Raw genomic sequence first — 27,708 nt, 5'->3', positions numbered from 1 at the left:
TTACTGAAAGTAGGACTTGGAAAAAAAAAAAAAGCTGATCGATACTAAGGACTATTCAGGAAAAACAAAAACATTTTCAAAAAGTAGATGGTAAAGGGCAGATGGTCCTTAATGGTCCTTAGCCAGTGATCTTAAGTGATAGGAGGGAAATTACAGCCAAATATTTGAAGGTGTATGCTGTGACAACAGTGAGAAATCATGGAGATGTATTAGTGAGTTATAATAAGGCATTAAATATAGGCAAGAGCATTGGCCAAAATTTTAATTGCAAAGCCTGTTACATCAAAGGGAGAAGCATGAAAACAAAAACAGAAGGACTGAGAGCCAGCTAACAGATTATTACTTGAAACAGTAATTATGTCCAAAACAGAGTAGGAGGTCAGAAGGTGCTGGGAAATACATAGTTCAGGTTCTGGTGCTGGAAAGGGCTTACAGGGCTGAAAAAGACATCAAGAACTTGAGTTTTGGAGTGGAGAGGAAAGGGAAACACAGGACAAGATGTATCAAGACAAGATCCTCAGTAAAAAGAACACAAGAATTCTGTTGGCTTTTATTTCTGATCCCCTCACTAGGAGAAGGTTAGCATTTAGGAAGCTTGAAGAGGGAATATTTTAAAACAAATTCCCCCTTAAAATCGAATAGGTTGATATTTCACATTAGATTTAAAAAAAAAAAAAAAAAAGCCACCTTTTTTTCTTTTAAAGAAACAATTAGCAGACCTAAATAAACAGAAAAAAATACCAACAACTCTGAAATCCTCAGATTAGAAGTGGAAGGGGCTTGTAAATTTGGTATCCCCTTACATAAATGACAGAGAAGGGTGACATGCTTGTAATTATGAATTGGAGATTTTTGAAGTTATTCAGACCAAACTGGAAATCTTCATAGAGAATGGAGAATGGAAATGAAAACTTAGTAAAGCTGAAAGGAAGGAATGTAATAGGTAAGATGGAGTTTGAGCAAGTAAGAGGGAATCTGAAGAGCAAATAGTAGAAAGTTAATGCTGAAAGCTCAGTACATTGAAAGCAGAAAACTGGAGAGAACCAGTAGGCCACTCCAAACAGTAAGTAGAGGGAACAATTAAAGACAGTAAGGATATTGACAAGGATCTAAATGATTCATTTGCATCAGTCTTCACCAGAGATAGTGTCTGAATGGTATCTAAATGAGAGACTCACGCTTTTTAAATAACAAAGATAAGGAGAGGTCATGGACTGAAGACTCAAGAGAGAAGAGCGTGGAACAAATCAATAAATCAAAGGCATTAAGTTATCCAGTTTATCTGACATTTCTTGAAGAACTTGGGAGAAATCTGAGAATTAAGTAGCAAAGTTGTTAGCAAATATCTATCACAGAAGAGGACTGGTGGTCAGTCAGTATTGTAGCTGAGTTGGGGATTTTTGCTGGTGGTGTTTTTTTCATACTGTTCGAGGATCCTTGGCAGTTAAAAAACAGGTAAGTAAGACTGATTTGCTACCAAGGAATTGTCTGAAATGTGTTAGAATTATACAAGCCCCACATCTCATAAACGGGGAAGCACACAGACAAACATAACACGACAGAAAGAAGTAAGAATCAGGTCTATAAGGAAAAACAAGCTCTTTGAACCTACTGCCAATCTCAGAGCTGGTAACACCAGCCCACACACGTAAGTCTTTCCAGGAGGTCTCATGATTGCACAGATAGGCAACTAGTAAACTATCACCCTGCCCCTAGTTTGCTTCTCATGACAAAGGAGAAAATAATGTTCACACTGATAGTGCTACACCCAAAGTAAGTACAGGTCCATGCTACAGGTTATGGTGTCATAGGGGAATCTAGTGCCCCATCCTTGGGCAACACTGTTAAGTCAAGGAAAAATGAAGAAATGAATGAATCCAGAAATGAAATTTTTTATATATATATGAAACGTAACAGTGGCCACATTGAAAATCTGACAGTAGATTCTGCGTAGGAACAAATGTTCAGCCTCCCCTAGGATCAGCTTTTCATATCTTTCTGTACATTAGATCATCAACAGGACTGTTCTTCTAATTCTCTATACACAATGACCTGGAGTCTCAATGGTGAGTAATATAGGACTTGGGGAAGGGTTTTTTTTTTTTTTTTTAATATAAATATATTTTAGCCAGGACTATCTAAGCACTCATTTCATTTCTTCTCAGCTCTTCACAGGTTTATATGTAAATCTTTACATAAAGCCATTAAGAACCAAAGGAAAGCACTTTGGAACAAACTGTGTAGCAATGTATTCTTATACAGTCAACACTCCCAAGGAGAAAGTAGTAATTACACATAGCTTCCCACCCCTTTTTTTATTCCTTGTCAAAAATGTTGCCTTTTTTGACTTTTCTTATATATACACAACATGATGAACTGATATTTGCAGTTTAAATGTCTGGTTTAACTGCATGGTTTCCACCGTAACAGAAAGTTCTCACAAAATGTCAGGTTGGAAATAAAACCAAGCTCTAGAGGGACGAAGCGGGGAGGAAAGTAAAAGGTGCAGTGGCTGAAAAACAAAATGGAACAAAGTGAGCATAATGCACTGTGGATCCATTTTCCCAGCTCAGGCAATGGTACTGGTATATGTGGTTGCACAGGGATCTGGGGAAGGGAGAGAGACACATTTCTCACTGAGTCGTTTCTGCTTTCTCTATTAACATTGCAAAAGAAATTACAAATAGCCCTGCAAAGGGTAGTGCATTAAACCTCATCTCCTTATCCAATGTAAACACAACATTAATACTGAAGAATAAAGAAAACAGTAAAAAGTCCAGTGTCTTGTTTTCTGTGTTTTGCTTGTTAGGTTTCCTTTCCACCCTCCAGAATATTCTTGTGTGTATCGAAGTTGTGAACCTGACCAGTCCACATTTAAGCAAACACTCACACTCAGATTCCCAACACATTCTTTTTTCCCTCGAATGGGGAATTTATTCCTAACAGTTCTGTTCCTTTTATTTATATACTCCTTTAACGAAGTAGTTCTCAGACCTTGTAGCAGGCAGGAGAGCACTCAGGCTGTAAGTTGCCATGCTTATATTGCCTGTTCAGCAAAGTAGTCCACTTTAAGCCCAATGCCCGACGCCTTCACAGATGGACATGCAGTGAAATGAGTCTACGAATCCATATCCCCCCGCACAAAATGCCTTGTAGGCAAAATCCAATTCTTGCCTAAAAAAGATAAAGAGTTACAACCAGGCCCTTTATTTTATGAGACACACATGAACAAGTTGCTCTGGTGAAAGCAGACCTTACACTGACAGGTTTTGTTCACTTTCTAGCCGAGCTACTGATCTCCTTTACTAGACCATTTGAACCGAATATGGCAAAGAAATACAAGGGGAACATTTCCTCAGCAAGGAAAGGAAAACAGCTTATAGGATGGGGGAATGGCAGGGCAGGGCATAGGGGATTTTCCTGATAAAACATGACTAATTTGAGAATAAAAGACCAACCAATACCATGTACACACCTAAACACACCTTCTCTGGAGTGCAGTATTATATAAGTGTCCCCTTCATTTTCAAGGCTAATTCAGACTTTTGGCTCATCCTGCATTAACAAGGTCATCCATGTTGAGGGCCACTATGAATGTTCACAGGTGAAAGTTCCCTTTCAGAGTAGTGCAGATTTGAAATTCACAGGACAGCGACCCGAAGATCTTCCTTTAGAGTTAAAAAGTATGTCTCATAATTAAATAGCAACATGAAATCCTATATTCTGAAGGTCTGTCTTTGCTCTGCAGTTAAGAGAACAGAGTGCATTCCCAGCTCATGCCTCATTCGCACATCCTGTGGTATGGCGGGTGAATGGCTGGCCCCTCTCATTGACACCTCACAAATGCTAAAGCTGAAAGGCCTGGGATCATTGAGGAAGGGGCTAATGACCGCAGTCTGCAGACATGTCACTTCAAATCCCTACTGTTAGAACTGCCAGGTATGGTATAAAAACAGAAAGTATTTCTCAGTTTGAAGTTTGAAGACTGGGCCCCAAACGTTGAGTGGCTCCTCCCTCCGGCATCTCTGTTTCCTGTAAACGGGCTCTGCTGTGCTAGCTGTTGTTCTCTGCCGTGAGATATTTGAGAGCTGCGAAGCCGTAGTGACGCGACATGTCCTGCTGGAACTCCTCCTTCAAGGTCTTGAGACAGATGCGGTATTGCTTGTTGGAGCGGAATTTGGTGATGTCGAAGCTGGGGGCATGCGGCATGTGGATCATGTAGGCATTGGGCAGCACCGTGAACTCGTACTCCTGGGGGAGAAAGACACTGGCTGTGAGGGGTGATCCCGAGCCCTCCTGCAGCACACCTCTCTCATACCTCCACATCAAGCACGTTCCGTCATGCGACAGCGCAGTGCAGGCCTCAAAAACAACTAACTCACACAACTATGCCAAATAAACCTTTTTTCAAGTTGTACTTTTTTCTGTGTATGAAAGACTGCTTTGTCTTTGAAAGTATTTTTCTCAGTATAAGCCAAATAATAACAAAACCGTGCTGCGGTCATGCCTGAAGCCATGTCTACAGCACAGATTTTGCAGTAGTGTGCTTGCAACCAACTGTGAATGCACACAGCAAGAGCCCCAAATATCCATGTAGAAGCCTGCTCTTACCCCTGTAATTTGTCTCACTTGTGATGAGAGAATAAGCAATATTTAAAAAGGCATATCCTGTGTTGCTTTGCCTTTATGATGAGATAATCAGAGAAGCAAAACTGTGCCAGATTACTTATAAACCTGAAGTAGTAGGAGAATATAGTATCTTTTATAGCTTGCTTGTGAAGATGGACCTACTAATTCCATATACTTCGAGAAAGTTTTAGGTAAATCAACTTATTCTTCACAGTCTAATGTATTGTGCCAATTCCTCTATTATTTCACTTATTCTTTTTATTTATACCTGGCCAAGTTTTTGACATTTCTCGGTGTTGTTAAAAATGATACCTCATCTAAGTTGCAGTTACTCTTGTTAAATTTGCTCAATTTTTATAATTAATATTGTTTTTATATATGGTCCATGGGGCAAAACTGGACAAAGATTGCTTCCTAGAAAAGATGAACAGTAACTACTGCAGGATGTGCAAGAACGATGTACAAGAACCAAGTATCTGCCCCACAAGGGACTGGGCAGGAAACGAATGTGAACCTCAGCACTCGGTAGCCAAGCAAAATTACTCAGATCACTAGGGTTATGCTAGCTACCTTTTTCATATGAGATTTAAGAAAGTCTGAGTTCACATGAGATGCAAATGACAAGACACTTCAAAATCTTCACAAGCACACTTGCTGTTGTCTTCACCCAGTTTTCATTTACAACTGTTGTTACATTGCATTATTAACCATCTTTGCCTAAGACAGTGGAATAGCCATTTGAGCTTCTCTGGAGCATGCTGGCTTTAAAAGAAATTGTGCTGAATTTCCCCTGGTTTGCACATTCCAGTCATCTGTAGCATGAGGAGTCTGTGAAGGGACACAGACTGTTTGTCAGGGAAAGACATTTATGGGAGAGAACAAGACTGAGCTAATAAGCATTAGAATTTTCACCTACAGATCTTTCTTCATCAAACAAAATACAATCGACCCAGAAGATACTGAAAACTACTGGGTTAAGATGCTACCAAAAACCAGGTGCTTGAAGAACACAGCCCAAAATGAAGGCGCTATGGCTGCAGTGCTCTCCCAGAGATACTCAGGAAACAGCAGTGCCTGTTGGACATCTAGGTGCAGCTGCAACTTTGTGGCTGCTCCTTTCTCATTAAGGGAGTGTCTGTTCCCTGGTAGGCAGTGCTAAAGCAGTAAATACTTGTGCCAAGTGACAATTTGTCATATATGGGAATGGGCCCCACTGAGCTTGTTAGGGATGACAAGCACAGAGGAAGAGCAAAATAATCTGGTGTTCACAGGCAGAACTCTTTTAGTTGGAAAAAAATTAGAACTAATGGGAAATCAAACACAGAAACAAAGGCTGCCATGATGGAATGAGGAGAGACGATAAACAACAAATTGTGTAATAACTCTGCGGGACCTTAACATCAAGGCCTGAATCTGCCGAGGAAGATAAATCCCCCTCATATAATCTTTTCTGTTGTGCATCTCATTCTGTTTCCATCTCAAGTCTATAATCCTGAAAGTCAGTGACTGTTTATGCTCTGCAGTGTAAGCTGTTAGCACAGCGATGCTCCATCCCTGAAAGGCCTTTAGGCACATAAAAGATTCCAAAAAAAATACTAGCCTGCTGCTAATGAGCCCCTTTGAAAGATGCTGGGCTGGGCTGGAAAAAGATGCTTGCAGTCCAATCACTGGAAGAGCAGACAAAGGTTTCATAATTGCCCATCCCTACCACAAGAAAATGTCTGTTGAGAAAGGAAAGCGCTTGTGGGAACTTTTGTCCCTACCTCACACGTTATAAATACTTCAGACGGTGACTGTCATTATCTATGTATTTTTACAGCATCCAGCTCAGTGGACATCTGTGTGCCCCTAGAATAATAATGAAGATTATCTCCACGTTGTGCTGCTTTGAAGGATGGTTAGTGGCACAGGCTCTTGGTAAGGAGACTCCCACAGTCCTTCTGACAGACACTGCAGTTGCAAGGAGCTGGGAAATAATTCAATTGAGGAGCTGTTTTGCCTGCTGATAACAGAGCCAACCAAATAGCTGGCAGCAACCTGATCCAATGCTGGAGCTGAAGGAATGCCTTATGAATGCCTGGTGCACTGTTCCCTCGTTTTTAAGGAAGGGATGTCATCCCATTTATCCCAATTCCTTCCTCCTACATTAAGGAGCAGCCAGTGGAAGGAGACAGAATTCAGGAGATGGATCAAAATATACAGCAGAAGGAGTGATTGGGAGATCAAAGCTCCCCGAAGAAAAAGCCGAAATAAGCCCCAGCTAGGGAAATATCTGAATTTATTGCAAGGAAAACAGAAGAACAGGGTAGTGCAGCATATTTTGGGCTAGCCCAGGGAATTTGGTATTTCTAGCTGCCGTAGGGGAAAGTAGTATGTCTCCTCCAGGGTGATTGTGTGGAAAAACAGGCCAATACCCGTGTCATTACAGATGAAAGCAAAACTTCTTTTCGATGTGCTTTTAAGGCTAAAAGAGTGAGAAAAACAATTCCCCAACTTAGTTAGCTCTGTCCCAATGGCCATTTAAAATACCTGAGCTATGATCAACTTTGAAAAATGTTCCAATTTCTTACATCTGAGTCTGCATGCTAAGCAAATGTCTCTGAACAAAAGAGTTAAATCTAAGTGCCAAATCAGAGCTGCCAGTGGGGATGCAAGCCTTGATACTCAGATTAACAAATAATAAATCATCACACTGGCATTCTCCACAACTGATAGTTAATTGATTAGTGTTTGGAAAGCACACAGGAAAATTAAACTGCTATGCATAGCAATTATTATTAATGATAACATCATGGACAGTATCTTTTATGTAGTCTGTAATCATTTTTTTTTTCTCAACATAAGTAGGCAAGGATTTGTTGTGAATGCCCTTTTGCAAACGGGGCAAATGGCATGCAGCCCAAAGTGATTATGTGGTTTTGCAACAGAAGTAGAAAATATTCTACCCACATACTCGCTTGCATGAAAAACACTGTATCCTGCACCCCAAAGACACAATCTCCCAATAACTTGCTGTAGGTCCACGTTGTAATAGCAGAAGTTAGCAAAGCTGGCCAAAAAGTATGGTTTTTCAGTTAATGTGAAGTGCTACTAGCTCAAAACCTGGAACTGCAGGCAAACTTAAAACAAACAAACAAAACCCACCAAAATAATAGAAAATGCCATGATCCAGACCCTGCTATTTAACATACTGGTTATTTTCACATCCAAAAACAGCAGGGAAGCACAAACTGCCATTTCATGGAGAGCTCCCATGGAGCCATAACCACTTCCAGCCTAAAAATCTAGGACTGTGGCAGGGACTTTGGCAACTCTGAGAACTCTGGTGACAGTCTGGGGCTTTCGAGGTTTCTCTGCATCATTATATATTCTGCCCAGAAGCACCAGCCCAAGCCAGATCCAAGAGGAAGTAGCCTAAGGATCAAATACCTTGATCCTCTGGAGTGTGTCACGTAGCCAGAATCTCAGAAATGTGAAGTCCTAGGCTTTGCAGAAATGCGCTCTAAATCCAGGCCAGAAATTGAAGGTCCTTGCCTTGGATTCAATTTAGGATTGCCTTCTGAATTCTAAATTAGCAGCTGGGACTTATCAACCTCTATTTAACTTAGAAACTTCCAGTCATGTATATAGATTCCACAGTAGGTGATGGGGCTGGTAGCAAGTACTGGGCAGGCGGCATCATGCTACTTCCAGACAGTGCTTATGCAGCACTGTCAAATGAACTAAGGAATGACAGAATGGCTTAGGTTTGAAGGGACCTTGAAGAACATCCAGTTCCAATCCCCCTGCCATGGACATGGTTGCCACCTACTAGATACGGAAATTCTCTTTAATGCTTGACAAAGACTAAACTGCACATTCCCCACTCAAAAAGCCCTCACTAAGCAGTTAATGAGGCCAGATGAGCACTTCAGCAGTGCAGAAGGTGGATGTCATTTAACAACCCTGCTGCCCGCCCCCCGGCACCCTGGGTGAGTTACACAGTCATCATCTCCTCACCTGTGCATCCAGCTCCATGATGTGAGCTACTTTGTTCCAGCCAAATCCAACAAACCGTCTGTCATACTCTGGGCAGTCCTTCCTCACGACGACGTATGGCTCGAAGTCTGCTTCCCACTCCACGCGGTACGGGGTGGTGGCTGTTCGCCATTTGGCAAAGTTGGTTGGCGCATGCCCTTTTGTCCAGACGTGATACCTTAAGCAGACATAAACAGCATGGACGGGGGGAAGCAATTAAATAGGATGCATCTTGGCGAGGCTACAAAACATTACTTGTTTGATAAAAGGCTCAAAAATAAGGACGTTAGCTTACAGTTCACATCGTCATCTTCAGGACGTATCAGAGGCAATTTCTAGGACTATTTCCAGCACACTTCCCACAGCTTCGATGTGCTCAGTGCCTAAAAACATCTAGCTGGTGAAGGGTAGTGTGAAGACACTACCTAACGCTCATATGAGAAACAATTACAAAATATACAGGCAGTTCATCTACACTGCAAAGTGCTGCTTCTTGTTCCTAGCAACCAAGTGGCAGTATCAGAGCTCTAAAATCAGCGTGAAATCCTGCAGCTCTCTTAAGGCCCTGAAAATTAGCTATTTCTACACCACAGTGACATTCACGATCTGCTTTATATGTAATTTTATAATTTGTATGAGAGACACCTGCAGCTCCGGATAGATGTTCTGTTTTATTAATTACTGTTATTTCTATGGTAGAAGCCAAAGTGCATAATTAAATTAATAAGTAAAATACCACATAAGGGCTTTCTGCTGCACTTTCTATATTGCAGGGATTGCCCATGTGATCTTAAGTAAGGTAATCAATTTGATTTACAGAAAAAGATTCTTTTATACTTTGTTAATTTTCTTTAGGCCGCAGCGGGCTCCTTCCAAGCACAGCTTGAATCCACCCCATTAGCACCAGGGTCAATGATTCTCTCGCCCACTTACTTTTCTTACACCTTTCCAAAAATCAATGAGACAGGCTCTTTCTGCAGGCTCATAGATTAAATAATGAAACAAAGGCATAGCAGGCCATCTGTATTACAGTCTTCTGAGATGTGTAGCAGAAGGGGCAAAACAAACATCCTGCCAGTCTGTAATGCAGGGTACATGAAATTCACAAGGATGACTCATGTTCTCAAAGTGCAGAGATTTAAGCTTAAACTACTTAACAGAATCGGGACCTGAGGCAACGGCTCAAGCCGGAAATTCTAACAATGTTGCAAGCCATTGCTGAAAACAGAGATACAGAATTGTAACCTAAGAGTTGCCACTTGGCTGTGTGTTGGTATGGCTTAACGGTTACGTTGGTAAAACAGACAAACAGAAGTGCCCAGCTTCACTGACTTCTTGTTCAGGGGTGGAGCAGGAGGATGGAATTACTAGGACAGCAATGGTGTCCCAAGGAACTTACGGTCCTTTGGAGGCTGCATTTCTAACTTACACACAGATTGAATCACTTTCATCTATCTGCCTTGAGGACCAGGAAAGAAAGCCCTTCTGTATTAAAAAAAACCACAACAACTGACAGTGAATTAATTAACCAGAAGTTATTAGAAATCAGTGCTGGATTTTAAAAGAAGCTTACAGTCTGTAATGGCCTTTGGAACCATCTCCGAGAAACCCATTCCTTTTCTTGGCTTTTTCAGGAAAGGACATTGTAACCCATGCAGCCACTAATGGGCAGCTATCTACACCAGACAAAATGCAATCATAATACAGAGCTTAAAATGATATGGAATTGTGGAAGATGCTGTATCTTCTAACATCTTACCTCTGGCATTTTGAAATTAATGATGATGATAATAATAATGACTACTAAACACTCACAATGTGATTTGGATCTTCAAAGCTTCATGCAAACTTTGGTTAATTGAGAGATTCCTGAAGAGAGTCAGGCAAATGCTGCTGTTCTTCTAGCAAAGCTCTCTCACTGATTAACACAGTGGGGGGATCAGGGCACTAACCATAAAAGCACCACTTACTTTTGCCCCTTTCTGGGGATATTAATATAAGCATACACATTAGCTAAGGTATAAACTTTGTAGGAGGAGAGAATGGACCAGCAGGAAAACTAAAATTGCAGGGAACAGACAATGAAGAGAAAATAGGGAAGTGAGATTGGAGAGACAAAAGAAAACAGAAAGAAAGGAATAGACCAAATAATAACAGAGAAAATAATACCAGAGACCTTCTACTTGTCTCTTCAGAGCAACTGATGTGAGTGGAAGGAAAGAGGCAGACATAGAAGTGGCTGAGGTCAGGACAAAAAGGAAAATGAGTACAGGATGGTCAAATAAGGTACATACTGTTTATAGTGAAATAATAAGACTAGAAGCTAGAATTGTGAGAGTCTAAGATTACATGCATGTATTCACAAAGAGTATGTGCCAGGTATCATGCCCACATATATATATGTGCACATGTACAGTCTGTTGGAACTAGGTCTTAGCCAGTGACTAATCATCACGTGAAATGTACTGCAAAATGAGCATATGCAGACATCATCGCACGATGTTCTTATAGGGGAAGCTACCACAAAAGAGTGTGCCATTTCCAACACATTTTGTTTTAGGTAATATAAACGTAGGAAATGGCTCACTGTCTGTACTGGTCTTCCATCAGCAGGACAAATGAGTACATCTAGTTTTCCCGCTCAGATCCTTCTCATCCAAGATTTAAACACACACTGAATTTTAAGGCCATTTTCAATTTCACAGACTCCTGGAAATAGTTTGTCTTAGTGAAAATAGTGACCGTGGCATTTTCAAGCACAGTAGAAATTTTGAAAAATTCCAACAAAGTCACCTTCTCTGGAGAAGGTTCTGGGGAGACCTCATTATGGCCTTCCAGTACTTGAAGGGATTTATACACAGGAGGGAGGCTGACTTCTTAGGACAGGACGAGGGGTAAGGATCTAAACTAAAAGAAGGGATACCTAAGTTAGATGTAAGGAAGAAATTCTTTACGCAGAGGGTGGTGAGGCACTGGCACAGGCTGCCCAGAGATGGTGGACTGTGCATTGTGGATGCAATCAGTTAATTAGTTAATCAGTCATTGTTGGTTATGTTTTCTCAGTATGATGCATCTCCTACCACCTGTGGCTTTACTTGAGCCTGACAGCTGTGTAGGTAGTACATTCGTGGTTCATCAGCTACCACCCAACCACAAGGCAGGCATGTCCTCATGAGGCATAGTCACTGCCAGCACCTGCACACAAAGCCAGCAATCCGTGACAAAGCATCCCACCACTGCAGAGGGTTTCCATCCTCTGCACACCCAGTCATCCATAGATGCTCACGTCTTCCTTTTTCTTTTGGTGCTGACTGGGGGCTGTAATTGAGAGCTGTTTTGTATTTCTTAGCTGCCCAGAGGTAGAAAAGGTCACAATTTGGAAAAGAGGTGATAAAAGCAATTTCAGCCAAGGAAAGATCGTAATCTATAGTGTGGTGTGAGGGACTGGGATGCTGCAGGCACTCTCAGCAATCACTGTCACAGCAGTCCTCCCCAGCTCCCTCCCACCTGCTCAGCCTTGAATTGCAGCATTATTAAAGCACCTTGAAGGTGGACGTGGAAATTCTCAGTCCAGATCACAGCTGCTTTGTGGCTATTGATAGATTTTAGCAATGAAATGAGAGAAAGTAAACTAGGGAAGCATCTGTAAAATGTGTCCTACATTAATATGTAAACCAGCAATAGAACTCACATCCTTCACTTCTTATTTAACTTTGTCCTGGCAAAACTCCCACTAACGTTAAAGAGACTTTTGTGTGAGACTTGAGAAGGGACCTGCAAATGTGGCTGTGCACCTAACATGCCAACATGCTGTACAGCTTGACAATGAAATCTGTAGTGGAAGACCACTGCTGCACAGGCTTAAAATTTGTCTTCTGGTAGAATGTAACAACTGTAAATCCTGAGGATGTTACTTTCCACTGGAAGGATTTTTTCTTTCAATTATGGGAGAAGCAAATATTTTCTGTCAACAAATATATTGTCCTTTTGCATATATTAAAAAAAAACAAAAACAAAAAACAAAAACAAAAACAAAAAAACCCCAAAAAAACCAACAGCCATAGAAGACAGAAAAATGCTTGGTCTGTCATTACTCTCACGTAATTTTCAAGAGAGAGGCATGACTTCCTAATATCTCAGTCATCTTGAGCTTCTATTTCAAAGTAATCACTTGTAGGTGGAGGGTCAGAATTGTGTGTTCCAGGCTCACACAGGCTGTTTACTCTGGCATCTGCGTAAAGCAACATGAAAGAAGGGTGGCTGCTGTGATGAGAGATGTGCATAATGCAATGAATGGAAGAATTGCAAGGAAAGCTCTAAGGCAAGGAAAGGATGGAGAGGTGATAAAGAGCTCTGCTGGCCATGCAGAGCATACTTAGTGTTTTCATAGTTCTTTTCTCTAGATCTTGAAATACTGAATAAAGGAGAGGTGAACATTGTTACCCGCATTTCAGAGATGGAGAACAAAGATACAAGAAAGAGAACTGATTCATGGATCACCTCTCAGCGGGGCAGGAGCGGAGCTGGGACAAGAACACAGGCTCCTAAGACCCCTCTCTGTGCAGTATCTTAAGGCCATATTGTACTCTTGCTATCACTATGAACCTTTACAATTGTCTGCTAATCAGACCTTACCACACACCCATGAGACAGTTAACCCCTGGTAGCTGTATTTTAAAACTGAAGAGTCTGGCAGATAATAGAAGTGAGTTGTGCACAGCCAAAAAAGGAGTCTGTTTCAGAGAGGAGCTCCAAATTTAGGTGCTCTTCGCTTCTCAACTCTAGTCAGAGTTGACTTTTACCTCCATATTGTGAAACTGCAGCTATTTAAGCAGCTATTTCATACTTCATAAGAGCACATGGCAAGCCTGTATTTGTTTTTCCAATCAGTCAGTGAGGAAGTGAACCGATAAGCAGAGAGAAATTATTTTTGGTCACATGAGGGACACAGCTATCCAGATAGTATTTGGCAGCCAAGAAGCAAATTACATGCACATGAGTGTAATGGTTGCGCCTGATTTCATAGAGCAATAAAAAATGATGAAAATAAAACAAATTCAATTTAACATCTGAAGTCTTTCAGTAGAGGAGTATAATACTAGATAAAATACTGAGCTTACAGATGGAATATGTCCACATATGACTGTTCACCGCTTCTCTATGAAAAGGGAAAAAAATCCAATATGTTTCTTAATGGAGCTAGATAGCTGACAGAAAAAAAGAAAAATCAAATATTCACAGAAAGTCAAAAAAATCTTCAGAGGTAATGAACAAAGGTTCAATGACAGTACTTTCTAGTACCTGAATGTGAAGAGGGTTCCCATGTCCAACATAGACAGCAGCTCTGCTTTTGACTTGGGGAAGGAGAGGCGGTAGCGTAGGGTCTCAAAAGCCGGTATGATCAGAGCTTTCTTGGTGTTAGCCAGGTCCAGCTGGGTGACTGACTTCCTGGCAAAGACAAACAACAAATACAAACAGGAAAATGTTAAAGTGAGAAAATTCTTTGGCATTTCAACATTTGATACTGCAAATGTGACTGTGGCTCATATTCTTTCCTATGAGTACACTGTTCTTTCCTCTCCTATGGAACAGATACCCACCCTTAAGAATACTGGCTGCCATGAAGGTCAGTCTTTGTTCTAGGCAAGCCAAAAGGACATGGTAAATGAGCAGAAGTGTTTCTTGATGATTGCTCATCATGCTCTCCTATGAAGAATGGTTGAGGGAGTTGGGTTTGTTTAGCCTGGAGAGGAAGAGGCCCTGGGAAGACTTCACTGAGACTTTCTAATACTTGAAGAGTGCTTGTAAGAAGGAGGGGGATTGACTTTATACATAGTCTGATAGTGACAGGACTAGCTTTAGACTAAAAGAGTAACCTAAAAGAGTCTAGGTTAGATGTGAGGAGTTCATTACTCAGAGAGAAGTCAGGCACTGGCACAGGCTGCCCAGAGAAGCTGTGGGTGCCCCACCCCCGGAGGCACTCAAAGTCATGTTGGATGGGGCTTTGGGCAGCCTGATCTAATGGCTGGCAATCCATGGGCAACTCCACGGCAGAGGGATTGAAAATGGTTGGGCTTAGATTGGTCCCCTCCAATCTAAGCCATCCTATCATGATGCCCATGATAGCGTTCAGCTCAAAGCTCATTTATGCTACTGAGAAGAGTTGTGCACTGGGTGCTCTGAAACACATCACTTTCTGCCTTCTTTTGCTTCAAGTTGTGCAGTGTGAAGACTGTTTCAGAGGGTGTGTGCACACATGCAGACTGTATTTTGCACAAAAGAGGCCTTAGGACAATTGCAGCAGGAGAATAATAGCTTGGTAGTCATACGCACGGCCTGCCAGAGGTATTCCATCAATTCTTTCCTAACAAACTAAAGCCTAAAGAAAAAGAAAGAGAAGTTACTTTTCCATTCCCCAGCTGAATCTTAGCATGCTTGTCATCAGAAATAACTCTGTCTCAATTTTTCTTTCATTATCTTTATATTTCATAAGAGAAATATGCTTCTCTTTCCCTGTCATAGTCAGTTCCTCTTAACAGGATTCACTGTCCTGACTTTTATGTTACTGCAACAAGCAATCAAGGACAATGTTGACAAGCAAGAAATTCTCTACAGCCTTATAAGATGAAAGAATTTGGATCACTGTCATAATACCAGGAAAACCAAACAAAACAATTTCCTAGGACCCAGAATACCTAGAATTTATTTCTACTGCCATCGGATAAAAAGGAAAAGAGATAGGCTATTTAATAATATCTGAATTTTAGAGAATTCATATTGCCCTATGGGCCTGTTCTAGAAAAAGAAATCTGTTCTGAGAGCCATACTGTATAGTTTGCATTGTTTAAAGAACCTCTGCCACATTTCACTGAACTTTTCACAATTGAAGGATTTTAACAATGTCTTACCATAACTTTACTTTCCTCCCTGCCCTCTCCCTCACCATCACTAATGGCTAAGATATCTGCATGTAAATAGATGACTCCTTCACAATCGGCTTCCATGACCTTCCAGAATCACTGAGCAGCGCCAGTGATTCTGGAAGGTCTTTATAATGCTTTTAATGTTTCTTCCCCTTCACACCTTCTCTGCAAGCAGGGCATGCTAACACAGTTACTCTGACAACATCTCAGGCTTTCCGGACTCTGTGCAATCTGTCAGCCTTGAGCGGTGCAGCTTTGAGGATTCAGTTTGAGGAAGAAGCAGATAATGTTTGCTGTGATGCTCATCCTTTGGGCTCTGCAAGGAAAGAGCAGCTTCCATTTATGGCTGCTGCTGTCTCTTTGATGGAGAGCTCTGAAGTCCCATGCAAAAATCTAGGTCCCAGCTGTGCTTGGCATTGCTCAAGGAGTAGGAGACAATCCTGCTCATCAAAGTTCACAGTCTGAAGTTGAACAAAGCTAAAGCAGATGTAGCTATCAAGCAGGGGTAACAGCAGAGGCCGTCAGGCAGAGCAAACTGCGCTGCAACCAGTGTTGAGCGTGACTCATTTTCTAAGATATGGGATACAAGCACTAAAATGATGTGGATATCAATAATTTGCTCTGTATGCTCCCTGCTCCTGTCATCTGCAGATTTAGTACTGGTGTCAGTGGCTGAACTGGGCCTTAGATCTCATGTTGGAAACAGCAGATGACAGTAGCGTTACAAATAAAACCAAGGGCAGAGTGAACAAACTGATACACAAGGCTGAAATCACTGGCATAGTTCAAGGTGAGTACAAAAAGAAAGGTAAGCAGAGAGAAGCAGAAGTCTGAAAACAAGGTGCTTGTAGTAGATGCAATCAAACACAGAGAAAGCAGAGGTGAAAGAGTAAAATGCCATAATGTGATAATCTTTGCAGAAACATATTTAAAAGATACGTGAGAACCTGAGGTACACAGTGCTAAGGCCAAAGGGGATGGGTTCACCAAAAGTGAGCTGGGAGCTGAGACAGCAGCATGATCTCTGAGAGCAACAGTCTGCTTTGGATGCAGACTACATGATGCAAAGCACTGACATAAGGTGAGGAAAGAATCAGTGTCGATAACCAGGTGTAGAATCTGGATGACAAAGGACAAGAGAAACCATGTTAATTATGACAAAGAGAGGGAGATATTGGTAGAGAAGAAAACGTCTTCCATTTTCCTCTGACATCCATAACTGGTAGTCTGCTCCTTGAACCGCCGGCTGAAAATCTAACCTCTTCCTATTGGAAGCAAATCCATTTTTCTTTTTTTGTGTGGTGGCATTTTTCCTGTTTCAAGCAGAGGTGCCATTTGCTGGTTGACTGGTTTCGTGGTACTTGGAATACAAGATTTCCACTGTTAACTGTTGCAAATTACATAGAATATAATGGAAGGAATATGTTTGATTATTTTACAAACCAGCAATGGGGAAACAGTTTAATTCCTGCACTATACTTGTGAGGGCTGTTGGTTTCAGTAACATCAATCCTGCAGCCATTTTTCTCCATCTGTACTTTTCCTCAGACCCTAGAACAAGGAGACAAGATTTCATGAAGTGGTTTTCTCTTTGCTAATGTTGTCCAGGAAACCGTTTCCCAGGCACCTTTGTGTTCAGACCTGATGTATGTCATTCTGACACACTGAGGGTTGGGTTAAATTTTTAATTTAACCATCAACCCTGTTTTTTCTAAAGCATGGAAGAAATGAACTTTAAATCACAAGGGCTCCTCAGAGACTGAATGAAGAGCATTGAGTTCAATCTTTGCATCTCCACAGTCCTTTCCAAACAGTAATAAACAGCTCTCATCCTCAAGTGGGCAGATAGATAGAATCATTCCCATTTCTGGAGTACAGGGAAGTTCAGACACAAAAATGTTTGCACTGAATTCAGAAAAAAAAAAAGAAAAAAAGAAAAAAAAAATTAATTCAAATTATCTTCCACCATTAGGGCTCTAAGTGATTAGCTCAAGATCAATGGACAAGGTAGTCATGGGGTTTGTTACAAGAACTGAAGAGCTGTCAGTCTAGTGTTAATCATGATTTTCATCTTCTCTACAAAAGCAACCAACAAAAGCATCCAACAAATAAAAATCAACAGGCAAAAACAAAGTATGATTCCTCCTGAAATACTAAAGATCAACCAGAAATACTTCTCCATTTGTGTTGCAAGGGACAGGTTTGTAACCTGTGGACAGAGTTTGGATGTGAGCTCTCATTTAATGCTAATGTGCCCCTGGAAGAAAAGGGCGTATTTTATACAAATGCATTAGGAAAGAACTTTAGTGCTAGCTATGACAACTATGGATACCATAAAGAAGCAGCCTGTCTAGTTATTTTTTGTCAGATGAGCCTTTAGGATGACCCAGACACCTTACTTGTTGCAACCAGAAAAAGCCTTTAGCTCCAGAGTAATGACAAGATGACCTCAGTAACTAATGACTGAAAGTGACAAAAGCACAGACCACAAAAATGTCTGAGTTCTGTAAACAGGAAATCTTTAAATGATACATTTCTTCCCTTCTCCGTTTTATAGTGCAGTAAGACAAGTCAAAAAAGGGTTTTGATGGAGATTAAAAGCATTGAAATGACCTTACTTAGTAGATGTGAAAAAGCTCAATTAGCACAAATCTAAGTGCTATCACAGACACCTAGAGGGACTGGTAACCAGCTTCTTCAAAACTGTCTGTAATTGTTCACACAGAACCTTCAAAGTAGGTCGAAAATGTTTTTCAAAATTCCTTTTTCTCTGAGAATACATACTCTGCAGAGACACAATAGATGGGACTCCACACATTTGCAAGCGAGAGGGACTTGTCTGGCACGTCCTGCACAAAGCAGTGCCTGAAACACCATGTATCTCCATTTGCTTATGGTTGCCCACTCTGAGGAAGCGAAGATGGAAACGTGTGACAGCTCTCAAACAAACAGCTGCTGCCATTCAGACTGACGGCACTGATCAACTACCTGCAGAGGTAGCAGGAACAATCAATGTGGAAAGATACAACACAGCCGTATTTAAAATAATCTCATTGCATCTCCTTGCTATTTTACTGAGAAAAATCATTATTGAAAAAGCAACAAAAGATTCTAGTCCACACACACAAAAATTCAGTTCCCTTCTAAATAGCTGGTAGTAGCAGACCAGCAATTTTGATATTCCCAAGCAACAGAGAGGCTGATGTAGGTTTCACAAAGGACTTGTAGAGTAATGTAAGATCTCAGCTGTGACAATGGTCAGTGCCAATCCATCTTCTGAACAAAACCAGTGTGTGGTATCACTGTGCATTTAGTCCTGTGATACACTGTCACCATAAGAGAACTATTTCTATGGCTGTAACGTATTAAGTACATTGTGGCATACCATTTTGTCCCCTTCCCCCTTCAATGCTGGCTTCCATTGGTGCACTGGGGAGCATCAAGGAGGGACAAGTTTTATTTTTGGTACTACATGCCGCTGTCAATAGCTGCAATACTAAAACAAAGGGATTGCTCTGTAAATTTACTACACAGGAAAATAGATTTCCCTTTATTCCCCAGCACCCCAGGCCTGTGTACTGGAGGGGCTCACCTACATACAGACCCTCACTGTAGCACTGTGGTCAAGTTTAACCAAACTCAGAGAGAGATGAAAAGCAAAACTGGTTAAGGACTAAGGATCTGAAATCCTTCTGTCTGGCCACAGGGTGTCCTCCTTGCTCTATACTTTGGTCTCAGATGATCAGCCTCAGTAGGGGAAAAAGGTCTTCATTAAAAATAGCTCTGTTCATGGATCAGAGGTCTGCAGTTTGCTCAGCCCAACTTGCTCACATTTATTGTCATACAGTACATACTGAGTTTACTCTTCCCAGTTTCTTTATGCTAATTATCTTGCCTCGACAGGTGCTGGCATTACAGTCATATTCCTGAGATGCTTAGACCCTCATTGTGTTTTTAAGCTATGGAACTAGATAAAGAGCATGTCACGGGGCAACAACTTCATTCATGTTTTGCATGTTTTTTTTGTCAATGACATTAAGAACTTGCGATGCTTGAGGAAACTGCCCAGTTCACATCTCTGCTAACACTGGATGCTATTGTACATTTAATGATCCTCAGTCCAGTTCAATTTTCAAGTTGATTCTTCTGCTGCACTAAGGGAGTGACTCTGGTGGCTAACGAGGCTCACATAAGATCTTAGCTTTTCTTTTGTAACTACATTGTGTCACTTCCACTTACAACCTCTTCCTCTACCCTAAAAATGATTTTGCTTTGCTGGGCATTGTCCCACTTTAAACATCTACAAGCTGCTTTTTTCAGATCTGCTCAAATAGAATAATTTTGGGAATGTGTGAGAAGAGTGGAGTGACAAGGACAGAAAAAGTGTGTGGCAGTGGAAGGCTATCCTCCACTTTCCATTTACCTGAGGTACTCGTAGAGTCCATACATGGGCAAGAAGTCAATGTCAGACAGAAACATGTATGGTGTGCTGATGTGCTTCATGGCCACATTCCTCAGAAGATTCACTGGATAGAACTGGCCTTCCTTGTACACAATGTGGTAGCCGACATTGTGGCGGCTCATGAGTACTTCTGAGCCCTGGGCGTAACGCAGAAATTGCTGGGCTTCTGCATCAGAAAGATAGAGTGCCAGGCTGATTGGACCTTCCCAGTGTTTGCAGATGGCTTCAAGCATCTGGAGCCTGAAAGAGGAAGGGTGAGAATAAGAAAAGGCTGTCTCCCTGTCTGGGATTCTTTTTCATCTCATCAAATACAGCTGTCTCTATCTAAGTGAGACAGATTGGGGTCACTTTATATCCTGTGGAAAGCAATAAATATTTCTGCAGCACAATTCATCTTATCTAAGTCTATGTCTCCTTCTGGACAGATGGACTGTGCCCTAGATACGCTTATGTCTCCTCTGCGTACAGTGGTGAGACAAAGATGGCCTTAGCTCAGATAGAAACATCCGCAAGGCAAATACGTAAAACAGTGCCCAGTGCCCAATTCACATTCTGCGTCAAGATTTTGTCATACCCTAATATACTACTCTTCAAAAATCTTGAGGAGGACAAACACCTACAGACTCAGAAATCGTTTCACCTCCTGTTTATGGAAACCTCTCCCAATTATTTTTAAGACAGTAAGATCTTAAAAGCCCTTAAGAATGGTAAGTCAAAGGAATACTGACTTCCATGAACATTTGTATTGAGTGGAAAAAAAATCACTGACAGGGAAAGGTCAAATAGATGAAACGTCAATAGCAATGTTTTATTGTTTCATGGTTTACTACGAGTAGGAAGCAAGCAGAGAAGGAAGGAGAGACGTAGCACTGTCTTGGAATATCAACAGAGCACTTTAGACAAAAATATCGTTTAAAGTATTAATTTGCATATATTTTTAGCAATAACTCCTCAAATTCCATGAAATGATTTTTAAGACAGTTTGTATCAGTGTATATTTTTAAGAACTCCCAGTAGTTACAATATTATTGAAGAAAATGTCAACAAAGGACTTTATATATAAAGGAAATCGTATCCATTCTGGTCAAAATAGATTAATCACTTTGTGCAGTTTAAACAAAATTGCCTTGAGAGACAGGTTTGCCAATATTCTATTAAAAATTAAGAAGAGTAGACTATGCAACATGATAATCTTTCCTACGTTTCATATCCACATTACTAGATTTTTCCTATTAATATTTATACAGTATATAAGAAAAGTTTTCTGCATCATTGTAATCAGAGAAAATAATTTTCCCCTCCTACTATCACACTAAGCACTGCAGCAGAAAGGAATGATATACCAGCAAACACAAATTCTGATTTAACATTAATAGCTTTTTCCCGTGTTTCTGATGACATCCACAACAATATAATCATTCTGTCTTAGATATGAGATATTGCATTTACTAGTCTACACATGGTACATTATTTTCTTTTTATCTATTATTGAAACAAAGGTTATTATCAGCCTGAAACATACAGCTGAATTAGAAACACAGATCAATAAAAAGGATCTAAAAGGTATATGAAATCCTTAGGCTTTAGATTGTACTAGTAACAAATACATAAAAAAATACATTTTTTGCGTTTCTCCAGCATCATGGAAACCTGTTAGTCAGAAGGATCCATTAAATCAGCATTCAGATTTTGGGAACCTTTTATAAATTAAATAATAGCTAGAAAGAAATGCAGCGAAACACCTTTCAAGGACTCTAAGCAGTGGACAAATGGTATACATAACTTACTTAAATGGCACACCTGATGATGCCTGCAAAGCTTTCCACGATAGTTAAATGGAAACTGGGTTTTCCTGGTATAAATTTGAAGCTGGACAGCTTAGTGCCCTTCAGAACACTCCATTTTGCTATGTCTTTCTCAATAACAGGCTCCACTTCTACGAGCTTGATACAGGGACTGCTGAGTGATGCTACACAACCTGCACTCTGTAAGTTGTTAGAATTGTCTCTTTTGACCATAAAACTAAGAAATACAAGTTTCTAAGCTCACGAAGTTCTTTCTTTGTTGTTATGTTTCTTGAGGAATGTGTTCTCTAGAGAAAATAAACTCCTACATTGTATAATAAATGAGGTCATCATTTAGTTGTTAAATTTTTTAAGGTCTGTTTCAGCCAAGGGTATTTCACTGGAAAACACATTTTGTGAGATTCTTTGTTTTCATTCTTCCTCTTAAGCATATTCAAACCAATTTACAAGTTATTTTGACCCCAACCTCAAGCAGCCTAATGCTAATTTTGTCTTTCTTGCCCACATCCTCATCTCACATTTTTTAACTCCCACTCTGATTACTGATTTCTAGATACATTCCATGCCTTATAGCAAGGCTGCCTAGCCAAGTACTTGAAAGCTGCATATAAAGCCAGGGATAGGAACAAGCCATTATAAGACCAAACTTGTCACATCAGTACAGAAGTGACAATTAACCAACAATGACAACACTGAATGAATTCTCTCTCAAAGCCTCCATCTACAGACATTAATGTTAGCTCCTAAGCTGCTCCACTGCCTTCCACTCCTCAAGCCTACAGCACAAAGAGAAGCCTGTCACAACAGTACTATCAGCCTCAGCGCCAGCAGGATGAGAACTGGAGACATGGGGAGTTACTTTTCTGCCTTTCCTTATGTTGGCTGATCATCTGAAAGAACTAAGCAAGAGCATGGCATATAGCACACTGTTTATGTACATGCCATCTTACATCTGAGACACTATTCTTAACTGTCTATAGCTGCGCCGGAGGAGTTTAATAAAAGTGGTCTAAAGAAGGTACGAAAAATGAAGCAGTAACTGAAAGATGTGAAAGAAAACAAAGCAGCTAAACAGCTCTTTGGTATGATATTATTTATTGATTTTAGCTGAAAGAGAGTATTTCCAGCTCAAATCAATAATTTATAGCAACACACCAAAGAAGCAGGGAAGATTTTTCCTGCACAGTATCAAGAGGGCTGTTCTTCCTGAATAAAAATGTGTGGTTCTGTCTATCAATAAAAACATGTGCCCCAGTGAGGATCCAGAAAGAGAAACAGATGCTCATACTTTGCATCAGTGCCAGTGAATCAGCACCAAGCCCCAGCTCATTCTTTTGAATTAAATTCTGGGGGGAAAATATACCATGTGCACAGACCAGCTTCTACTAATTTATTGTGGCACTCGCTCAGGGTCTGGTTTAATTTATTTCTTTAGTTTTGTACTCAAAGGTTTCTGAACACTTAAGAAATGTTTCCTCAATTAAAAATCAATAGAACAGACACTGATGCACATCACAGTACAATGTGCTGAGGCACTGCTGAAACAGAACAGCCCTTATCCGTTCATGTTTATTTTATTTAAAACAGGCTGCAAATATTTTGTTGATATGAATTTCTCTGACCCTCCTGGAATAGTGTTGACCTTCTACTAGTGTACCAGTGGTGGTATTCATGGGTCTTACAGCATTCTACATGCGCTCCTCTAAGTGAAATAGTAGTTGCCTGCTTATAAGCCAGGTGTTTTTCCATGATTTTATAACCCACTCTGACAGCAGCAACTACGAAGTTTAGAACAGATTTGAACTGAAAAGCAGGAAGAAACAAGAGACTGGCAATTCAAAGTACTACTGAGCTGGCTGATCTAGACCAAACTGTCAGAGCTTCTGAAATGTGACAATGGTGGGAATCACAGAGGTGCAAATGGAGCTTGTCATGAAATGGACTTTTTTTTTCCCCAAATAAAATACCAGTTAAATTCCACTTTAATTGGAACTGAAAGTTGGAAAGAGTTAAACTACAGATATTATTTTGCAAATCTGTACAGACCTGCAGCGACTCCCATCAAAAGGCAATTTTTCATTTAACAGTAAACATAAAAATATTTTACTTTAAACTGCCCAATTTGAAACTCAAATGTTTAGTTGTCATTCTCATAAGGAAATCAAGTCACTAATTGAAATCTTATGCAAGGAAAATAGTAATGAAAACAAACTAAGATTGTCTGATGAGGAAATGTTGTGTGTACAATATTAGATTAGCTACCACTGCTTGCTTAAGTCTGTCACAAACATCTGTTATTCCTAAGTTACTGTGAAACTCCATGAACTAATAATGCCTGGCAACTCTGACAAGTAACAACTCCTGCAGCTCCAGTATTCAACCTCTCATGAGCTCTATTCATACTCCATTGTGAACTGTACAACTCCAGTCTGGGTGCAAGTGTGATGTCTAAATATGCTACTCCTCCTGAAGATAGATCTTACAGTATAACTGTTTCTATTATTTTTTTTTTCTCTCTAAAGCTACACACAGTGCTGTCAGAAAAGATTGTCTCATACTTCCAAATAAGATTTTCCTTACCTGTCCATTGAAAGCTGAGCCACCAGTGTTACATCAGTATTGTCCGAAGCAGGCTCGTATTCATAATGTAAAAAATACAAATGAGTGCGATGGACAGTGAAACGTTCTCGACGAAATTCATAGCACAAATCATCCTCATCCAGCTCAGACAACTGTTTCTGGAGCTGTAAAGTAAGAGTAGACATAAAGGTAAGATCTTTACAATTTCTCTTGAGAGTCAGAGAGAATAAAGAGGTTGGAAACCTGTAGCATGAGGCAATGAGGAGTGCAATTTGAATTCCACATACATATCATATTTTCCCAAGCCTCACTCCTTCCAGTCAATGGACATGAGATAAGAAGAAAGGTCTTTTAAGTAAACAGATGAGGCAGACAGTCCATAGTATTATGGTCTATGTATTGCATACATCATACATATTATAGACTTCCAACATCCAGACTAGCAATGAAACAGTGAACGATCACAACATTTAATACCACCAAGTTTCAGAGCAAATGTTCCAATATGATGCATAAGGCCATTCCTTCTGTGAAGCAGTATTTTAAACTACTTGTAGACATAAAGCTCCAGTAGAGAAGACTCAGCAGCAGATTAAGTTTGTACCCTGGACTAAGCAATTCCCATTCTGCTGCCTCTGCTGGAGAATGCTAAGTGTTGCTAGGGGCATGGACAGACAGCTGGAAAAGTAACAAACTGAACATTAGTCAGTTTACTGAGACGTACATATCTGCATCAGTATAATTTTGCAATGAAAATAATCTTTCAACTGCAGAAGAGCCAGAATTAAGCACAGGATTTGTGCTTCTCGATACCTGGTTTGTGAAACTGAAAGGATGTCAGATTACCAGAGAGCACGTATTTCTTGGTTTTCTTGAAAATCAAGACACTTCAAAGTCAAAATAGGCAAAAGAAAGCAATTCAATCCTGAGTCATGCAGTCATGTAGCTTTAAAAGAATAAAAGTTTAGCTATGGGAAAAGGAGGAAGAAAAAAACTGACCAAATGTCTCAGCAGCTGACCAATTCCATCATTGAACTACATAATTTAAAGCCAAACATCTGGGTAGATTACTTAAAATGCATTCATTTAAAAGGAAAAATCAGTCATGCCTGCTCTTAAAAGTTCTACAAAATGCAGCGATGAAAATTATACATATGGTGTTGACACATCAAATAGAGTTTTGTTTGCGTTGCTCTGAAATATAGGTTATTAGTAAAGGTATCATTTCTTACACTGTATTTCTTAAAAGCATTCTCTAAGAAGGATACGATTACCTATTTGTCAGTAAAGAGTAAATGAAGACGAATATCCATTTCAGGTTTTCACAAGTTTTGATAAAACCACGGTGGATTTCAAAGCTGTTTCACGCAACAAACAGATTATGAATTACAGACATTTATTTAGATTTAAAGATCTGTTCAGAAGGCTTAAAGCAATACTTTACAACAGTATCATTAAGAAAAAACACTGGAAAATGTAGGTGTTTCTTGTTCTAATGCTGTGCTAAGAACAAGAGCTGTTGTTCTTGGAACTATAAGCATGATGGCTGCCATCAACAATAATGTGAGAACGGAATGTTTTCCTGTGAAGGCTGATGGAATAATTCCCAGCATCTTTCTGTATATCACTCTTTAATCTTCTTTTGAATAATGGGAACATCGTCTTTGATTTCAATGAGTTTTGGATCAGGATCTCACTTTTTCTTGCTATTGTTCTGCACAGATCTTACAACGCCTCTCAGGAGAGACTGCTTTTAGAAAGATGAGAGTCTGAATCTTGACAAATCTTTACTCAGGCAAAACTACTGAAATCAAGATCTTTTGGTGGAACAGAAATCAGGAATTCATTAACTTTATTGCTGGAGTTCCATTCGTTCTGCTTTACAGATCATAACTGAACCTGTACTTCATTTTCAAAAGAACATTCAAACAATATATGAATAAAACTCATTTAATTTAAATTTAATTAAAATTAAACTCATTTAAATTCGTTTTTAAAATGAATTTAAAAAAAATAATTTTTTTCACAAAAATGCCTATAAAGAAAAAATATATATATATATATACACACACATATATATACACATGTATATGTATTACCAGAATTATCAAGGAGCTTTAAATTTAAATGATTAAGACAATATCAAAGCACTGGGGAAGTTAGCCATGCCCTAAAATGTTCATTTTTAAATCCTCATTTTTCCCTTTTATTCAATCTAGTTCAAGGATGATTTTGTTGTGGGTTTTGTTATTTTTAAGAGGAATATTTACAGCTATAATGGAATAGTGCTGCCAGTTTCTGAGGTTGAAGAAATAACCAAATATCTCACCCTTTCTTTCCTCCAGTGACCTTAACATCAGATCCTTAAAACTGGACAGCTCGTTACTTGAATATGCCTCTTGTCTGATGATAGACAACAATACAAAGTGGAAAAAATACCATAGAGCAAAATATGCGCGCTGCACATGTACGCTTCATGCTTATTAGTGTAACAAATGATTGCACAGCATAAAACAAGTCACAGCCAAAAAAATCCCAAACCTTTCCTTTGGAGTCACAGCAAAATAAACCAAAAACCTTTCTTTTGGGCATCTCTTTCTTTTGTACTTATGCTACTTGTGCAGGTGCAAAGGTATCAGTTTCATCATTCTTTTAGGCAGTATTGCTCTTTTATTGCTCTCTGGCATGACTTTCTTGGAGGTAAGAGCAGGAAAGGAAAATTTCCCACCCGTTCTTGCCTCGTTGTCTCTGCAAGACTGAAGCTATTTAATGGCAACTCTTTCAAATCTTTTTTCTTTAACTCTTTTCTCTTTTAAGCCAAGCCAAAACTCTTGTTATTGCTGTGCAAGCACCTCATATATTGAGGTGTGAGACTTAAAGAAAATACAAGGTAAAATGTCCAGGTCTTCAACATACCCCATATTGGAATACTCTTGTACTTCAAGTTCATACCACTGAAGTGGGAATACAAGCGCTTCCTTTCTTATGGGAAGACTTTCAGTGCATCTAGCTTATCTGTTTTACCAATGCTTTGTCAGTCTTCACTTACTCTGCCTATACATTCACATACTCCCAGTGTCATGCACACAGATAAAGGCTACAACGTCTTTACTGTGAAGAGAGACAGTCTATAAATACCTACTACACACAGTTGTATGCCATTTTTACAGACACATTTTAAATGGAAAACGTTAAGGATGCACAACATTCAAAACAGAAGGAACTAAGAGACACATACATAACTTCAAAGTTACCTCTTTACAAGCTACCTCATATTGTTTTTCGTGATCAC

General features: G+C 39.9%; 1 protein-coding gene across 2 annotated transcripts in view; it reads right to left on the bottom strand.

Moving 5' to 3' along the window:
- Positions 1-1,872: 1,872 nt before the first annotated feature.
- The window catches only part of LARGE1 (LARGE xylosyl- and glucuronyltransferase 1), a 279,750-nt gene continuing 253,914 nt past the window's right edge, over positions 1,873-27,708 (bottom strand). For both annotated transcript variants that reach the window (XM_048933508.1, XM_048933516.1), the window contains 5 exons: positions 24,417-24,580; positions 19,993-20,271; positions 13,948-14,094; positions 8,629-8,824; positions 1,873-4,251 (listed from right to left, as the gene is read on the bottom strand). In XM_048933508.1, the coding sequence (XP_048789465.1) occupies positions 4,054-4,251; positions 8,629-8,824; positions 13,948-14,094; positions 19,993-20,271; positions 24,417-24,580 (984 nt within the window). In that variant the 3' untranslated portion in view covers positions 1,873-4,053. The remainder of the gene's footprint in view (positions 4,252-8,628; positions 8,825-13,947; positions 14,095-19,992; positions 20,272-24,416; positions 24,581-27,708) is intronic.

This window comes from Lagopus muta, chromosome 1 (genome assembly GCF_023343835.1).
Source record: "Lagopus muta isolate bLagMut1 chromosome 1, bLagMut1 primary, whole genome shotgun sequence".
Taxonomy (NCBI): Eukaryota; Metazoa; Chordata; class Aves; order Galliformes; family Phasianidae; genus Lagopus; species Lagopus muta.
Note: the sequence above shows the minus strand (reverse complement) of the source record. Positions and strands in the feature narration are given on the sequence as shown.